General features: G+C 53.7%; 6 protein-coding genes across 6 annotated transcripts; all 6 read left to right on the top strand.

Annotated features, from left to right (window-relative positions):
* Positions 1-263: 263 nt before the first annotated feature.
* On the top strand, positions 264-2,057 carry DQ04_00701000 (WD40 repeat-containing protein; the record flags this gene model as incomplete). The annotated part of the gene is made up of 1 exon (XM_009309541.1): positions 264-2,057. The coding sequence occupies one exon, from the start codon at positions 264-266 to the stop codon at positions 2,055-2,057; it is 1,794 nt and encodes a 597-aa protein (XP_009307816.1).
* A 462-nt stretch (positions 2,058-2,519) lies between these two features.
* Positions 2,520-3,182, top strand: DQ04_00701010 (putative C-8 sterol isomerase; the record flags this gene model as incomplete). The annotated part of the gene is made up of 1 exon (XM_009309542.1): positions 2,520-3,182. The coding sequence occupies one exon, from the start codon at positions 2,520-2,522 to the stop codon at positions 3,180-3,182; it is 663 nt and encodes a 220-aa protein (XP_009307817.1).
* Positions 3,183-3,722: 540 nt separating this feature from the next.
* DQ04_00701020 (putative leucine-rich repeat protein) lies at positions 3,723-5,051 on the top strand (the record flags this gene model as incomplete). Its single annotated transcript, XM_009309543.1, has 1 exon — positions 3,723-5,051. The coding sequence occupies one exon, from the start codon at positions 3,723-3,725 to the stop codon at positions 5,049-5,051; it is 1,329 nt and encodes a 442-aa protein (XP_009307818.1).
* Positions 5,052-5,443: 392 nt separating this feature from the next.
* DQ04_00701030 (hypothetical protein) lies at positions 5,444-7,021 on the top strand (the record flags this gene model as incomplete). Its single annotated transcript, XM_009309544.1, has 1 exon — positions 5,444-7,021. One exon carries the CDS (start codon positions 5,444-5,446, stop codon positions 7,019-7,021), a length of 1,578 nt encoding a protein of 525 aa, XP_009307819.1.
* A 406-nt stretch (positions 7,022-7,427) lies between these two features.
* On the top strand, positions 7,428-8,363 carry DQ04_00701040 (hypothetical protein; the record flags this gene model as incomplete). Its single annotated transcript, XM_009309545.1, has 1 exon — positions 7,428-8,363. One exon carries the CDS (start codon positions 7,428-7,430, stop codon positions 8,361-8,363), a length of 936 nt encoding a protein of 311 aa, XP_009307820.1.
* Positions 8,364-8,977: 614 nt separating this feature from the next.
* On the top strand, positions 8,978-13,906 carry DQ04_00701050 (UDP-glucose:glycoprotein glucosyltransferase; the record flags this gene model as incomplete). The annotated part of the gene is made up of 1 exon (XM_009309546.1): positions 8,978-13,906. One exon carries the CDS (start codon positions 8,978-8,980, stop codon positions 13,904-13,906), a length of 4,929 nt encoding a protein of 1,642 aa, XP_009307821.1.
* Positions 13,907-14,192: the final 286 nt, after the last annotated feature.

Below are 14,192 nucleotides of genomic sequence, written 5' to 3' on the forward strand. Positions count from 1 at the left end.
TGTGTGTGTGTCTGTGTGCATTATCTTTACTTTATTAACTGACGAATTTATTATTTGCGGCCGCCGTCAACCGCTGTGCCACACATGCGTTATCATTGGTTGTTACGTGTGTATGAGTGAGGGAAAGGGAGGCCGACAGACCGAGAGAGAGAGGGTGTGAGCGAGCGAGCGAGAGAGAGAGAGAGAGAGAGAAAGCATTACATGCCCCGCACTCCCATTTGCACTTTCCAGAAGCAAAGAAAGATTTCTTGTCAAAGTTAGCCATGTCTGTGCATCAACTGCTGCTGCAGTGCACATTACCAAGTGCGCCGTCTACGACGCGTGCCATTCCAACCCGTATCTCCGCCCACGGCAGCGTTATCGCCTATGGAACTGGCAACAACGTGGTGGTCCGTGACATGGCAAAGCCAGGCCACGTGACTGTCTGCAGGTGCCATACAGCACCCGTCACGGCTGTGCGCATCAGTCCGTCAGGCAAGTTGGTGGCGTCGGGGGATCAGAACGGGAACCTTCTGGTGTGGGTGCGGCAGCCCGACACGAAGGAGGTGCTCAACACGAAGCAGCTGCAGGGACCGGTCCGTGACATCGCGTGGACGGCAGATGAGGAACGCTTGGCTGTGGTGGGTGATGGAAAGAATATCTTTGCGTCTGCCATCACTATCACTGCTAACAGCATCGGGACCATCAATGGCCACTCGCAGAACATTCTCTCCTGCGACATGCGCGGGGACAGGCCTTACCGTATTGTGACGGGCGGCGCAGACTCGATGGTTGGGTTCTACGAAGGTGTGCCCTTCAAGTTCAAGTGTAATGTTAAGGGCCACACCGACAAAGTAACATGCGTGCGCTATAGCCCAGATATGGAAAGAATTGCAACAGTTTCCAGATCCACTGATATTATTATTCTTGACGGCACAACTGCCGAAAACAAGAAACTCATACCGACAGGGCACAAGGGAACCATTTTTGCCATTGCGTGGAGCCAAGACGGAGGCAAAATTGCCACTGCAAGTGCTGACAAGACCGTCAAAATTTTTGATGCAGAGAAAGGGACGCTTATCGGTTCATGCTCTTTGGGAACCGAGGTTGGTGATATGCAGCAAGGAGTGGCGTACACGTCACAGGGTGTTCTCTCTGTTTCTTTTGGTGGCAAGCTGACATTGATCAGTGAGCAGGGCGAGAAGAAGACTGCCATGTCAGGCCACCAAGGGCGAATCATTCTGCTCCACAATGTCTCGGACAGAACGCTGGTTTCAGTCAGCGTGGACCGAGCACTGGTGTGGTGTGGATCCGGCGATGGGGCAAGGACGGCGCAAGAAGTGCCCATTGGCTCTGACGTCATCAATGCAGCAGCCTTCGGCGAGGGCAACCTGTACCTCGCAGTTGGCAGTGACTTGCTGCGTTACGCCCTGACTGACACCAAGCCTACCCTCATCTCGAAAGAGGCAGCCAACACCGCGGCCTTGGCGGTCACGACGGGCGGGAATGTGGTACTTCTCTCGAAGAACGGCTTCATCGTTGTGGATGCATTAGGGCACAAGGTCGCGGAGGAGAAGCTAAATAAGTTCGACGGCACCAGCGCGGCAGCCCACAGCAGCGCCGTCTTGCTCGGTGGTGACAAGGTGGTCAAGGGCTACCGCGTCACTGCTGGCGGCCTGCCGGAGGCGTACGTGCAGTTCGCCGGCCATCACACCGGCGTGGTGGCGTGCGTGGCCTTCTCGAGCGATGGGCAGCGCGTGGCATCTGGGGATGCGGCGCGGAATATATTTGTGTGGTCAGCCACCGACGGAAGCGTTCTGTACAAGGACCTGGTGTTTCACACCCTCCGCGTCACAGCGCTGGCCTTTTCACCCAAGAACAACGCGCACCTCCTCTCAGGTAGCATGGATGCCGCCCTCATTCTGTGGGACCTCAACGCCACGACGCGCAAGACAGAGGATGGGGCCCACCGCGGTGGGGTGTCGGCCGTTGCCTGGGCAGAAGATGGTGTCTTGCTGTCGGGCGGCAGTGATGCGTGTGTGCGGTGTTGGAAGCCCCCCTCCCGACGAGGTTCGTAGGCCACATGCATCTATCAGTCTCTTCCTTTCTCAACATCAAGCTCCTTCATTGTTCGTTTCAGAGATTTTTTTTGTGTTGGTTTACACGGGTGCTACTGATATTGTTGGGGGTGTCTGCCTTTGGTGTGTTGCATGTCTGCGCTTTGGCCCCACGGCTACCGGTGTGCATCAACGCAACTCTGTTTGTCTTCCCCTTTCTCTCTCTGTCTCGTTTCTTTTCTGTTGTTGTTTTTTTTCGTTTGGCAATTCCGCACGTTGTGGTGGAACGCACGCCTCATTACCCATGCTTGCAGACTATCTGTAGAAACACTCACAACACAACAAAGCTCATTTATTGCTTAACCGCTAATACCCTCTGCAGAGCGAAATTCAACGGAAACAACAGGGAGATAAGAAAAAGGCTTACATAGAGGTAACAGCACTGACGCGGCACTACTAAAGAAAAAAAAAACAATAACGACAATGGGAAAAAGATTCTTTATCATTCTCTCTCTCGTGGTCATATTGGTCGCCTTCTGTGCCGCTGTGGATCGCCCAGAAAATTGGGTCTTCGACCCCAAGACGCTGAAGGTGATCGCCAATCGTGCCATTTCGACGGCCCATGCGCAAAACAGCGGAAACGCAACAGCGCAGCAGATCGTCGCCGCCGTCATCGACGAGGTCACCAAGGCATACCCAGTGCACGCGACATATACGGGGAAGTGGATGTGGAACAACGCCGGCGGGGCGATGGGCACCATGACGGTGCTGCACTGTTCCCTCTCCGAATACCTCATCATCTTCGGCACATCAGTCGGCACGGAGGGCCACACCGGCCGCTACCACTGGGCGGAGGACTTCTTCACCATCATCTACGGTGAGCAGTGGGCCTCGCTACCAGGTGTGTCACCACGCGAGGTGTACAAGCAGGGTGAGCAGCACTACCTCCCACGAAGCACTGCCAAGCAGTATCGCATGCCTGACACTTGCTGGGCACTCGAATACGCCCGCGGAAACATTCCTTCAATGCTCTTTTTTGGTTTCGCCGACCTCTTTAGCTCAACTCTCGACGTTGTGGCGCTGGTTCAAACCGTCTTTGGTAGTGCGGGCCAGATGATTCCAAACCTCCTCCGCGGGAAGATATAAGGGAAATGAACCCGAACATATGGAATGGCAGATTTCGTTTTCTATTTCTTCTCTATTCCCCGTTCGTCCTCGATTGGTGGATTCGTGAAGAAAAACAGAGCATTTTGGGGGTCTTTTATTTCGTCGTTCTCAGAGAATCTTTTTTTTTCCTGGGCATATAGACACGTGCACGCATGGTACGTCTAGAACGAAGGAAGAAGGGGGTAAAATGGGGCGTGCTAAGGGCAGTCACCTCTTGTTTCCTCCCCCATCCTTCGTGTGCGTGTTCTGCGATTTGTGGGGGACGATTCCTTTTGGTGCCTGTATGGGTCTGTTTGTGTGCATGGGTTCGACGTGGCTCCTCCAACACAACTCGGCATCCTCTATTCCACTGTCACGTGTGGTTCTAACCATCCTTTCTCTCTCTCGCTCGCTCGCTTTATCTCTCCAGCTCTCTGTTTTTTTTCACTTCTTATCGCTTGGCATTATTGATACATCAGATTTGGTTTTTCCACAGCTGTTTCGAAGTGATTATAACCGTTGGGCAGCGAGGCCGACCAAATGACAGTTCTTCGTGTACTTGTTTGTGTGTGTTTCGTGGCGGTGCTGAGCTTTGCTGCTGGCGGTGCTGATGGGGCGCTGCAGTTCCACTGGAGGGGGCACACCAGCAATCCCAATCTGGCGAAGGACCTTGCCCCGACGTGGGAGGGAGTCTTTAAGGCCATCCTCCAGTCCATCGAGGATGATGAGTTCCGCAAGGACGTCCAGGAGAAGATTGCTGATGGTGTGAGGCGTGAAAAGACATCGGAAGTCATCAGTTACTGTGATCTTAGCATCGTTGAGTGCAACAAGTATGATATTGTAAAGATGACACTCCGTGGCATGGAGGGGGGAAAGCTGAATCTCGCATACCTTCCAGATACCCTGCAGTCTCTGGAGGTGTCGGACAGCACATTGGCTCAGGAATTCCGCGTAGAAAACCTGTCGCCAAACTTGGAAACCATTGTCTTCTCGAACGTGAGCTTTGCGTCTCCTGCTGCTGTGATTGCCCCCACGTCCGCAGCACTGAAAAAACTCGTGTGCAAAAAGTGTGGTCTGGGCATGGTGACGTTCGGTGACGGAAATGGATTAAATATTTTGGATCTTAGCTATAACGACTTCACCACAGTGCCGTCGTCTCTGCCTGCAACAGTGATGTCACTGAGCTTGAAGGGCTGCAAGCTGGCCGGACCGCTGGAGAAGCTGCTGGGGGCGCTGCCAACGAATGTTCAGTCAATTGACGTCGGCTACACACATCTCACAGATATCCTTGAGGGTATCAAGGGGGTTCCGCATCATGTGCAGCATATTGATATCAGCGGAAACCCAATCAATACGGACGTTTCATTACTCTTGGATGCCCTACGGCCCAGCAGTGGTTTCCTTCAAGGAATTCTGGTAAAGGGCTGTGGCCTGTCAGGAAGGCTGCAGCGGTTTCAAAACATGGTCGCCCTGCGCACGCTTGATGTCTCCCACAACAGCCTCTCATCCGTGAGGTGGGCAGAGCTGCCACCGCGCTTAGAGGTCCTTGCTCTCAGCCACAATGTCTTTGGTGGTGTTCTTCTGGTAAGGAATCTTCCTCCCTCTCTCAAGGTACTGGACGTCTCCCATAACAAACTGGAGGGAAGACTGAACGTTGCAGACGTGCCGCCGAATCTGGAGACACTGGACGTAAGTTACAACGGATTCTCGGGTGCCATTGATCTCACGCAGCTTCCGGATTCTATCCGATATGTATACGTACAGTTCAATAGGTTCCAAGGCACACCAAATTTGGTGGAGATACCAGTTGATCTCCGGCGTATATTGATACACGACAATGACTGGGATTCGCTCCTTCCGCCGCTCTAAGCGGCAATTGCAGAGGGATTGAGAAGGTCTTAGTGTGTGTGTATGGGTGTGAAATGTGGTATTTGAAGAAAAAAGAGGGGGAGTGAAAAGAGAGGTGGTATGTGAAAAAATGAGTTTCTTCTCTGAACGAGATAGCTCATTGTACCACTCAAGTCGTGATCGACGAGTTGGTTTGAATATTTCCCGGACATCACTTCCGCCACCGTCACAGCCACAGTTATTGCTTGGGTTGCTTTGTTTACCCAAATAATTAAAAACAAACAGACCACAGAAAGCAAGAAGATTGCAGGCTCTCATGAATGGAATTGGAGTGTAAGGTCGCACCTCCGCCCAGCACCCAAGCGGTGTATCAAGGAACAGTTTCTCGCTTTTCGAGGGTATCTGGCAGATTCATGAGCTTCAGTGCCTTTCTTCATTGCGATGGGATCGAGTCCGACACCAGTAAGGCTTCCAGAGGAACACTGTACATTGTTGACAAACGGGGCCAGGCATTTTCGTGCATCATTCTTGGCCCCCTCGATACCATAAAGGAAAGCAAAAAGGGTGTGAATGCTTTCGCAATCGTAGGAGAAGGGGGCGGCAAGACAGTTCTGCAGGCCCCGAGTAGTGTTGCCAAGACGTGTTGGGTACGCGTCCTCACATATGTTATTCATGGGGATTACAGCGGTATCGCTTCTGTCCCACAGCCCCCACCTACAGAAAACTCATCTGCGGCTGTTTTACCCGAGAAGCATGGGTCCAGGAAAGACGGCAGTGCATCTATGAAGGGTGTGTTGCTCAAAAAAGGAGGTCGCACTGGTCAATACGTCAAGAGGTGGTTCGAGCTCATACCAGGCGAAGGACTTTTGCACGCGCCTGATGAAAAGTTCACACATGATTCATTGCGGCGAGTTCCCTTAGTGGGTCTCTCGGTAACGTTTTCAGAAGCCAAGCGGCAGATTGTTGTTCCCCCGTCCACTGCGCGGCCGCAGGGAATGGTACTGCGATGCCAAAGGGCAGAGGATTTTTTGCAGTGGCGCAACGCCATCTGTACGGAAAGTTCGGGTCTTTCCCTAACGAGGCCCGTTGGGCATGTGGTGTCGGTGGCCGCCGTGCCTCCAGAAAACAAGGTGGGAATACGCCCGCCGCCTGCCGGCGATGATGATGGCAGTCTTCACTCCTCTGAAGCAAGTGCGCCGAGCGCTTCGGTTTCTTTCGCCGAATGTGCACTTGATGGGACGGTAAGGGAGAATGTGGTGGGCGCCGACGCAGTCGTTCTCACGGCACAAGAGCTGGTGGAACTAGAGGATCTGCAGCGTGACACGCCGTGCGGCTGCGCCTCGGTGGTGGATGCAACGTTGGAGTCACTGGGGGAGAAGTATACGCCGTTAAAGAATACGCCTGGTGTCGACGAGGAACTGCAACGCTACTACGCCGAGTGCCTCCCGTATGGGCTGGAAGCAGCGCTTCAACGGCTGCGGCAGCGCCTCCTCCTCCCCATCAGGGAGCCGTATGAGGCAGTGAATGAGCATATGGTGTTACTTGACCTGGATGTCGAGCGCGTACGCGAGTGTCTCAGGAACACACTTCGCCTGTATGGCGAGGAGGTGGCAGTGCGAAGCGCTGTGGAGGAAATGGACTACATCTTGCGCGTCTATACACGCGTGCGTGAACAGTTGCTCATTCGTCTGGATATCGCCGCGTTCCGTGAGCAGCCCAATCAGTGTGGACTGCCGCTCGGCGTCAATGGCACCGTGGATGCACTCGACACGCTTCTGCCCGTCAGATTTCCCTCTGCAGCAACGTACACTGAGGCTGTTGGCACGTGGAAGGGCTTGTTCCGCGCGTTGCACACGTTCCGATTAGATTTTGATTTGTTTGATGAAAGCGAGGAAACTATCGTGGTGGTGGAAAATGCACTAAAGAAGTTATACGATTGGTTGCAGCAAAACACTCCAGAGTCTGAGGAAGGGAAGGAGGACTTGCGGTAGCGACTCTGAGTGCAGGCGAGTCTGAACGTGCATGGACTTCGAGATGAAGATCAAGAGTGGGTTCGCGTGTGAGGCAAAGGAAAGGGGCGCGGTATGTGCGAATATATTTCTCTCGGTGAGCATGGGGGGCGTGTTTTCACTCACCGCAAAAGGCTTTCATGTTTCCTTTATTTCTCTTCGTTTCTTTTCTATGTGGCCCATTCCGTTTTCTTTTTGTTATTTCTGCAAAGTTTTTTTTGTTTTCCTGGGTTTAAAGCCTCGTCCAATTCTTAGGGCCAAAGGCGCCTTGTTTGTACTTATTCCGGGCACTCTCTCAGCTCCCCCACACGAACAGAGAGAGAGAGAGAGAGAGAGAGGGGGGAGGTGAGGCCAGGGTGCGCAGACATACTTAGCATTAACTTCCTACATGGCGGAACATAACAATGTACGTTTGCGTCAAGCCCAGCGTGCGTTCGGCGATCCGAGGTGCTCGCGTGAGATGCACGAGACCGTGATGGAGGAATTCAACCTGGAGATACGTGAGAACAGCGCACTGCGTAACCGCTCGCTTGTTCTTTCCGCCCTCGCCGGTCTCATCTCGGCCGCAGGCGTGCTCGGTGGAATGGGCCGAGCACNTAACCGCTCGCTTGTTCTTTCCGCCCTCGCCGGTCTCATCTCGGCCGCAGGCGTGCTCGGTGGAATGGGCCGAGCACCGCAGACAGGCCACAGCGGCAGAAGCAGTGGAAATGGCAGTGCCCTACAGATGGCGCTTTCAGGTCAGTTGATTGTGCGCGCCATTGCCGGTGGTGCCGCTGTCGCCTACACCGCCTGTCGCGCGTTGGTGTTTGAGCGCGTCGTGTACGACATCGAGCTGAATCGCGAAGTGTGGGAGATTGAGAACCACCTCACCGGGGAGATACAGGAGATGGTGGCCATCTACAAGGCGCAAGGCTTCTCCGAGGAGGACGCCCTTATGGTGACGCGCGTCTTCGCGAAGCAGAAGACAGCTTTCGCGAACCTCATGATGGTTGAGGAACTCGGATACTCTCGTCTCGAGCCACCCAGCGGGCGCGAAGCCATCGTGGATGCCGCGCTGCCGGCCGCCATCGGCTACACACTCGGCTGGCTCGTGCCGCTCCTGCCATTGACGCTGATGCGGCTGAGCGCGGCACGGCGGCAGACGGTCGGGCTCTGCACGCTGACGGCCGGCTGCATTGCGGTCAGTGTGGCGCAGTCGGAGGTGTTCTACGGCGGCTACGCAAGTCCACGGAAGGCCCTTCGCGTCACTATTTGGAACGTGTCGGCCGCCGGTATTATATTCGCTGCGGCGCGTATCGCGTCGCGTTTATTTCAGAGCGATTGATGGAAAAGGAAAGGGTGTATGGGTTGGGAGTGCACCACGTACACACACACACACACACGCCAAGAAACAAACACCCAAAAAAAACCAAAGAGGAGGAAGTGGAGAAAAAAAAGCAACAAAGAAAAGACTTGCGGTGAAAAGCGGGGTTTTTGCGTTTGTTTTTTAGCTTGTTTGTTTCAACCTCCACTGTGTACGTGGGCACGGCAGCAGTGAGGCACGCGGGCAGAGATACAAGAAGGGTGGCGCAGGAACGATGGGGGGACCTCTCCCTTTCCCACCTATACTACCAGAACCAAAACTTCAACAACACTACGGTCATCCTTCTCTATTCTTTTGACTGTTGCTGCACCGACAGATTTACATTCCCCATGCTAAGCGTTTCTGCTCCGTTTTCAAACCCATGGTACATGTGTCGCTATGTGTGGTATGAGAACTATCTGCCTTTGGTTTTTTGTCTTGCTTCGCATTACTGTTTATTTTTGCGGGGGGAACTGGTTCAGTGATCTTTCCTCACTCTTCACCCCCATCCTTTTTCTTTATCATGGTACATTTTATTGATTTCTTTCAAGCATCAAATCCAGGGGAGGGCATCATTGTTTAAGCTAATGTCAATCATGGCAGATTATCTCATTCCTCAGAGTGGTGGAGGTCACCGGCGCGGTGTAACCTTCCTTATGCTACTTCTTGTTGTCACGGTAACGCCGCTGTGCGGAATGCGTGTAGCATATGGCAAAGGCATTCACGTCACAGTGGTAGCGCCATGGAACGAGACATCGTTCCTGCAAGAGGGATGTGAATGGGAGGCCGCACACAACGCCCTACAAGACGGTTTTTACACATGCCTACAGAATGTATGGAGCCACATTACTACAGACAACAGTAGTGGTGGTGCACTGGCATTGACGCAGAAATCTCAGTATGATATGTTGCTAAGTGTAATGGAAGGCGCCAGGCGGCCGCCCAGTCAAGTGGCGTTGCTGAAAATGAATCTTGCGGCACGGGTGTACTCCCCTGCAGTGGAGGCGCATTGGCAGTTGGCGCGAAGGTCCGTGAGTCTCATTGGTGGGTGTTCCGCTGAAGGCCGTCCCTTTGTGTTGGTTGCGGGCGTCGCCATCTGCGACGAACAGCTTCTGCAGAATATGTTGGAAGCTTCACTCACGAATGTAAAGAATGACGATGATAAAGGGGAAACTGCGGCGCTATTTCCCAAACTAGATCACATTCACCCGCAATCACGAGGACAGAGGACCGTCATCCTCTACGGCATCGTTGGTGAGGAACGGACAATGCAGCTCCTTCGCGTTGTGGAGCGACACCTCGACAGGGTGTGCCTAGCGTTCCGGCACCTTCCTCTGTGGGGAGCAATGTGGAAGAATGCCCTCTCTGTGCAAGGATACGGCGTAACGGTCGATCTGAAGAACATTGAGTACAAGGCGATGGATGAAAAGAAAGGTGATGCAGGCACTGAACGGGATGAGGTGAATGTCAGGGAGGTGGGCGATAGCACAGAGCCCGTTGGTGGTTTTGATGTGCAACTGCTGAAGCAGCGATACCCTGAACTAAAGGCAAATCTGAGCAGCTTCGCGGAATTCGTCGCGGAAATAATTGACCGCGATGAAGTTAAGGTTGACTTTCACATTTGGGAGATACAGAATATGGGAAGTGCAGCTGTGCAGCATGTAATGAGTGCAGACAACGACGAGCAGCTAGGTGTATTGCTGAATTTACTCATGAACTTTCCTTTGCATGCGTCGAGATTGTCCAAAATGGGCTCCGCGGCTAACGCGAAGATGGACAATGCGATGCGGAATACGATGGCAGAAATAGCAAGCGTGGTGCACCCGGGTCAGGTGCTAGTTTTCTTTAACGGTCGCCGTGTGCAAACCCCACAATATAGTCTCTTCTCTCTCCTGCAAATGATGGAGGAGGAGGAGCAGATGCTCGAAGGTTTGACGCGGGTTCTCACTAGTCACCGTATTCCCTCCGAGAATGATCATGGGTTTGCATCGGTCAGTGCAGGTGTCATGAACAAGGTGCTCAATTGGGTCACGCGAACGGTGCGGCAGCAAACACCAGAGAAGGGGTCGGAGGAGGACGAACCCTCACGCCGCATCTGGATTCCGAAGCAGAATATATTCTGGCTCAACGACATGGAGGGTGATTCTGCGTATGACCACTTGCCAGATAGTCTGGAGGCAATTCTCTCTGTTGGTTTTAACGGCATGCCAACTTTTCCCCAGAAGAATCTTTTCCACGTTGTGTGCATTGCAGACCCGACGACAGCCATGGGCCTACAGACAATCAACATGATGCTGCAGTTGGAGTCTCGGAAACAGCCGCTGCGCCTGGGCATCGTCTTAGCGGACACGCACTGGTCTCCGGAGATTAAGGTCACGGCAGAAGGGGCGGAAATGATCACAGAGACGGTGGTATCGGGTGCCACCGCCGCCATCACAGCCACTGTGTGGGAACTCTTGAGCGATGGAGAGGGCCTGCCGGTGATAATGGGGTTCTTTGCTCAACTGGCGCGACTGTTGGAGATACACGATGTGATTAATGAGGAGAGCGTACAGATAGTGGCGACGGATGCCCTTTTGGCAGCAGGGAAGCGTACGCTAAATGACCTCATGGTCGATCCTAAATTCGTTGTTTTCTATCAGGAGACGCAAGAACAGCTTTTCATGATGCATCTGAAGGATCTGCCAGTCACTCTACTAAACGGTAAAATGTTTCCGGAAGGCATCGTATGGGCCCTTCGTAATGGCTTATCAAGGGAACTGCACTACGTGCGTCAGTTAGTCCACAAAAACAAACTCCAGGATACAGACAAGAACCTTTACGACTCTATCATGCAGCATGGTGGGGCTCTGCAGCGTTACAGTGCGGCTCTTTACGAGGATGAAACATACGTTGACTGGACGTCCAAGTCAGTGCTGGACTTCCTTCACTACCGACGGTTTTTGTTACCTTATTCACATGCAGGGGAAGTGCCGCTTGTGAGCGGCGTCGTAGTTCTCCGCGCCGCAGTGACACCGCGAAATCTCAACGCCATTTTGAAAGCCACCTGGCAGCTCATGCAGTGTGAAGAGGGGGCACATGACTGCAGTCGTGTTCGTCTCACATATGCTGTTTGTGGAGTTGTGCAGCGAGCCGGTCGGCGTACAGTGTGGGGGGATTTGGAGCGTCTCCTGCTGACAGAAGACGGTTCAGGGGAAAAGCGGCAGCTGAGGTTGGTGTATGACTTCCTCGCCACCGTCGCCAAGAAGAGTGCGCAGAGACTGGATGACCCCGCTGTGTATGAGAGTTTTGTTGCGGATATGAACTTCTCTCCCGAGCTTCACAGCATCTTGGATTCCCCTGCTGCGAGCACAGCTACCCAGCAGCAACAGCAACACGCTCTCGTAGAGGGCTTCTGCACGCAGATGGATAGGCAGTTGTCAGCAGCGAATGGTCATACCGCTGAAGAGGCGGCGGAGCAGACGGAAAAGAAAAAGGAAGAGGCTGTGTACTACTATGCCAATGGGCGCCGCTTTGTGTACGATGATAAATTTGTGGACGATGACTTCGCAGACGCCTCACTATTGGAGATGTCGTACGCCAAAATCGTCCAAAGCGTGCTTGCAAAAGTGAAGTTTGAAAAGATGAGTACCGAGCTGCAGCAAGCCGGGCTTGACAACAGCTTCTACGCAAGCAAAATCACCGCACTGGCAGCACTGATGAAACGCGATGCGGCTCATGGCGGCCACGGTGAGGAGAAACGGCTGCTGCCGCCCGCCCCTGGCCCGCTGTCTTTTGTGGTTGGCCCAGCAAAGGGCACCGTGCCGCGGCACAAGCTGACTATCGTAGTTGATCCTATTGGGCGGCAGTCACAGCTTCTCGTCTCGCTGTGCGACTACATCGCCCGCTCGCCCATTGGTGCTGTATGTGCTGTGTATCTTAACCCGTCACAGAGAGTCGATAAGCCCATGCGCAACTTTTACCAGTTTGTTGGCGATGCACATGTGCATTTTGATGCGGCAGGGCGTGTGGTACCACCGGCTGCAGTGTTTGGACGGCTGCCGTCGCAGCATTTGCTCACGCTCGGTGTGGAGGAGCCAGAGAGCTGGACGTTATTTCCAATGGAGGCAAAGTATGACCTTGACAACATTGTCCTCGCCAAGCTGCCAACGGCTTCATACTACCTGTACGCCACCTACCGCCTCAACTCGATCCTCATCACGGGTACCGCAAAGGAGACTGGAATGTCCTCTCCGCCGCGTGGCCTTCCGCTTATGCTGCGCTCGTCAAGGGATGCAGCGCCCGCTGCTGCCGCTGGCGTCACTCGCGATACACTCGTGATGGCAAACTTGGGCTACTTCCAGCTCCAGAGCGCACCGGGTGTTTGGTACCTTACTGTGCAGCCGGGTGACATCGCGACTGCCTTCTACATCTCCCGCATCAACAAAGCGCAGGTCAGCAACGCGGCAAATGGGCCCAATAACGGTGAGTTCAACTACACCTCAGGTCAGTCCATTCCCATTGTGGTCACCTCTTTCAATGGGGAGTACATGACGCTAGAGGTAGCTAAGACGCCGGGCCACAAAACGACGCTCATTCAGGACCTCGTGGCGGCATCCGACACACGTGCGGAATGGCCGCCGCGGGGGCCACGCGCAAAGCGGCCAGAGCGCCCGACGCTTAACATTTTTTCCGTTGCCTCGGGCCACCTCTATGAACGTTTTCTGCGCATGATGATCCGCAGCGTGATGCTAACCTCGTCCGATGTCCACGGCGCCAACACCACTAGGATAAAGTTCTGGTTAATTGAGAACTTTTTGTCCCCACAGTTCAAGGAGCTCGTCCCGCTTCTGGCGGAGCACTACGGTTTTGACGTGGGCTTTGTCACGTACCGCTGGCCGTGGTGGCTAAACAAGCAGACAGAAAAGCAGCGCACTATATGGGCGTACAAGATCCTTTTCCTGGACGTCCTGTTCCCACTCGATGTGGAGCGTATCATATTCGTTGACGCTGACCAAACAGTGCAGTCGGACTTGCACGAGCTGTATAATATGGATATTGGCAACGCTCCTGTGGCGTACACACCCTTCTGCAGACGACACCCAAACAAGGCGACGACGAACTTCCGCTTCTGGGACCGCGGGTTCTGGGTGGACCACCTCCGCGGGAAGCCGTACCACATCAGCGCCATTTACCTCGTTGACGTGCGGCAGTTGCGCGCCATTGCGGGGGGTGACCAGTACCGTATGGTGTACAGCCAGCTCAGTCGTGACCCGAACAGCCTGGCGAACTTGGACCAGGATCTCCCCAACTACATGCAGGAGCAGGTGCCCATATTCTCGCTCCCAGAGGAATGGCTCTGGTGCGAAACGTGGTGTGGGGAAGAGAGCAAGGCACGGGCAAAGACGATTGACCTCTGCAATAACCCGCTGACGAAGATCCCGAAGTTGGAAAATGCGAAGCGCATCATTGACGGCTGGGAGGACATTGATGCTGAGCTGGAGGCCCTCTCGGAGAAGCTTCGCAAGCAGCACAGCAAGAAATAGGAATAAACGCAGCGGACGGTGAAATAGGTGTTGGATCTGTTTCTAAAGAAGCGAGAGAGAGGGAGAAAGAGAGAATGAGAAAAGGGCAACGGAAAACGAGGGAAAAGAAGAAGAATGAGGGAAAGAGGAAGGAACAAAAAGAGACAACAAATAAAGAACAGAGAGGCTGCGGCAGATTGCTAAACAAAAAAAAAACGTCTGGGAGCGAAGGAGGGACACGGGTCTTCGTTCCATACACGAGGGAGTATTCATCACGGAGGGTAGATGGGTGGAGTATTCACACTGT

This window comes from Trypanosoma grayi, assembly GCF_000691245.1.
Source record: "Trypanosoma grayi strain ANR4 Tgr_70_V1, whole genome shotgun sequence".
NCBI classification, from domain to species: Eukaryota; Euglenozoa; class Kinetoplastea; order Trypanosomatida; family Trypanosomatidae; genus Trypanosoma; species Trypanosoma grayi.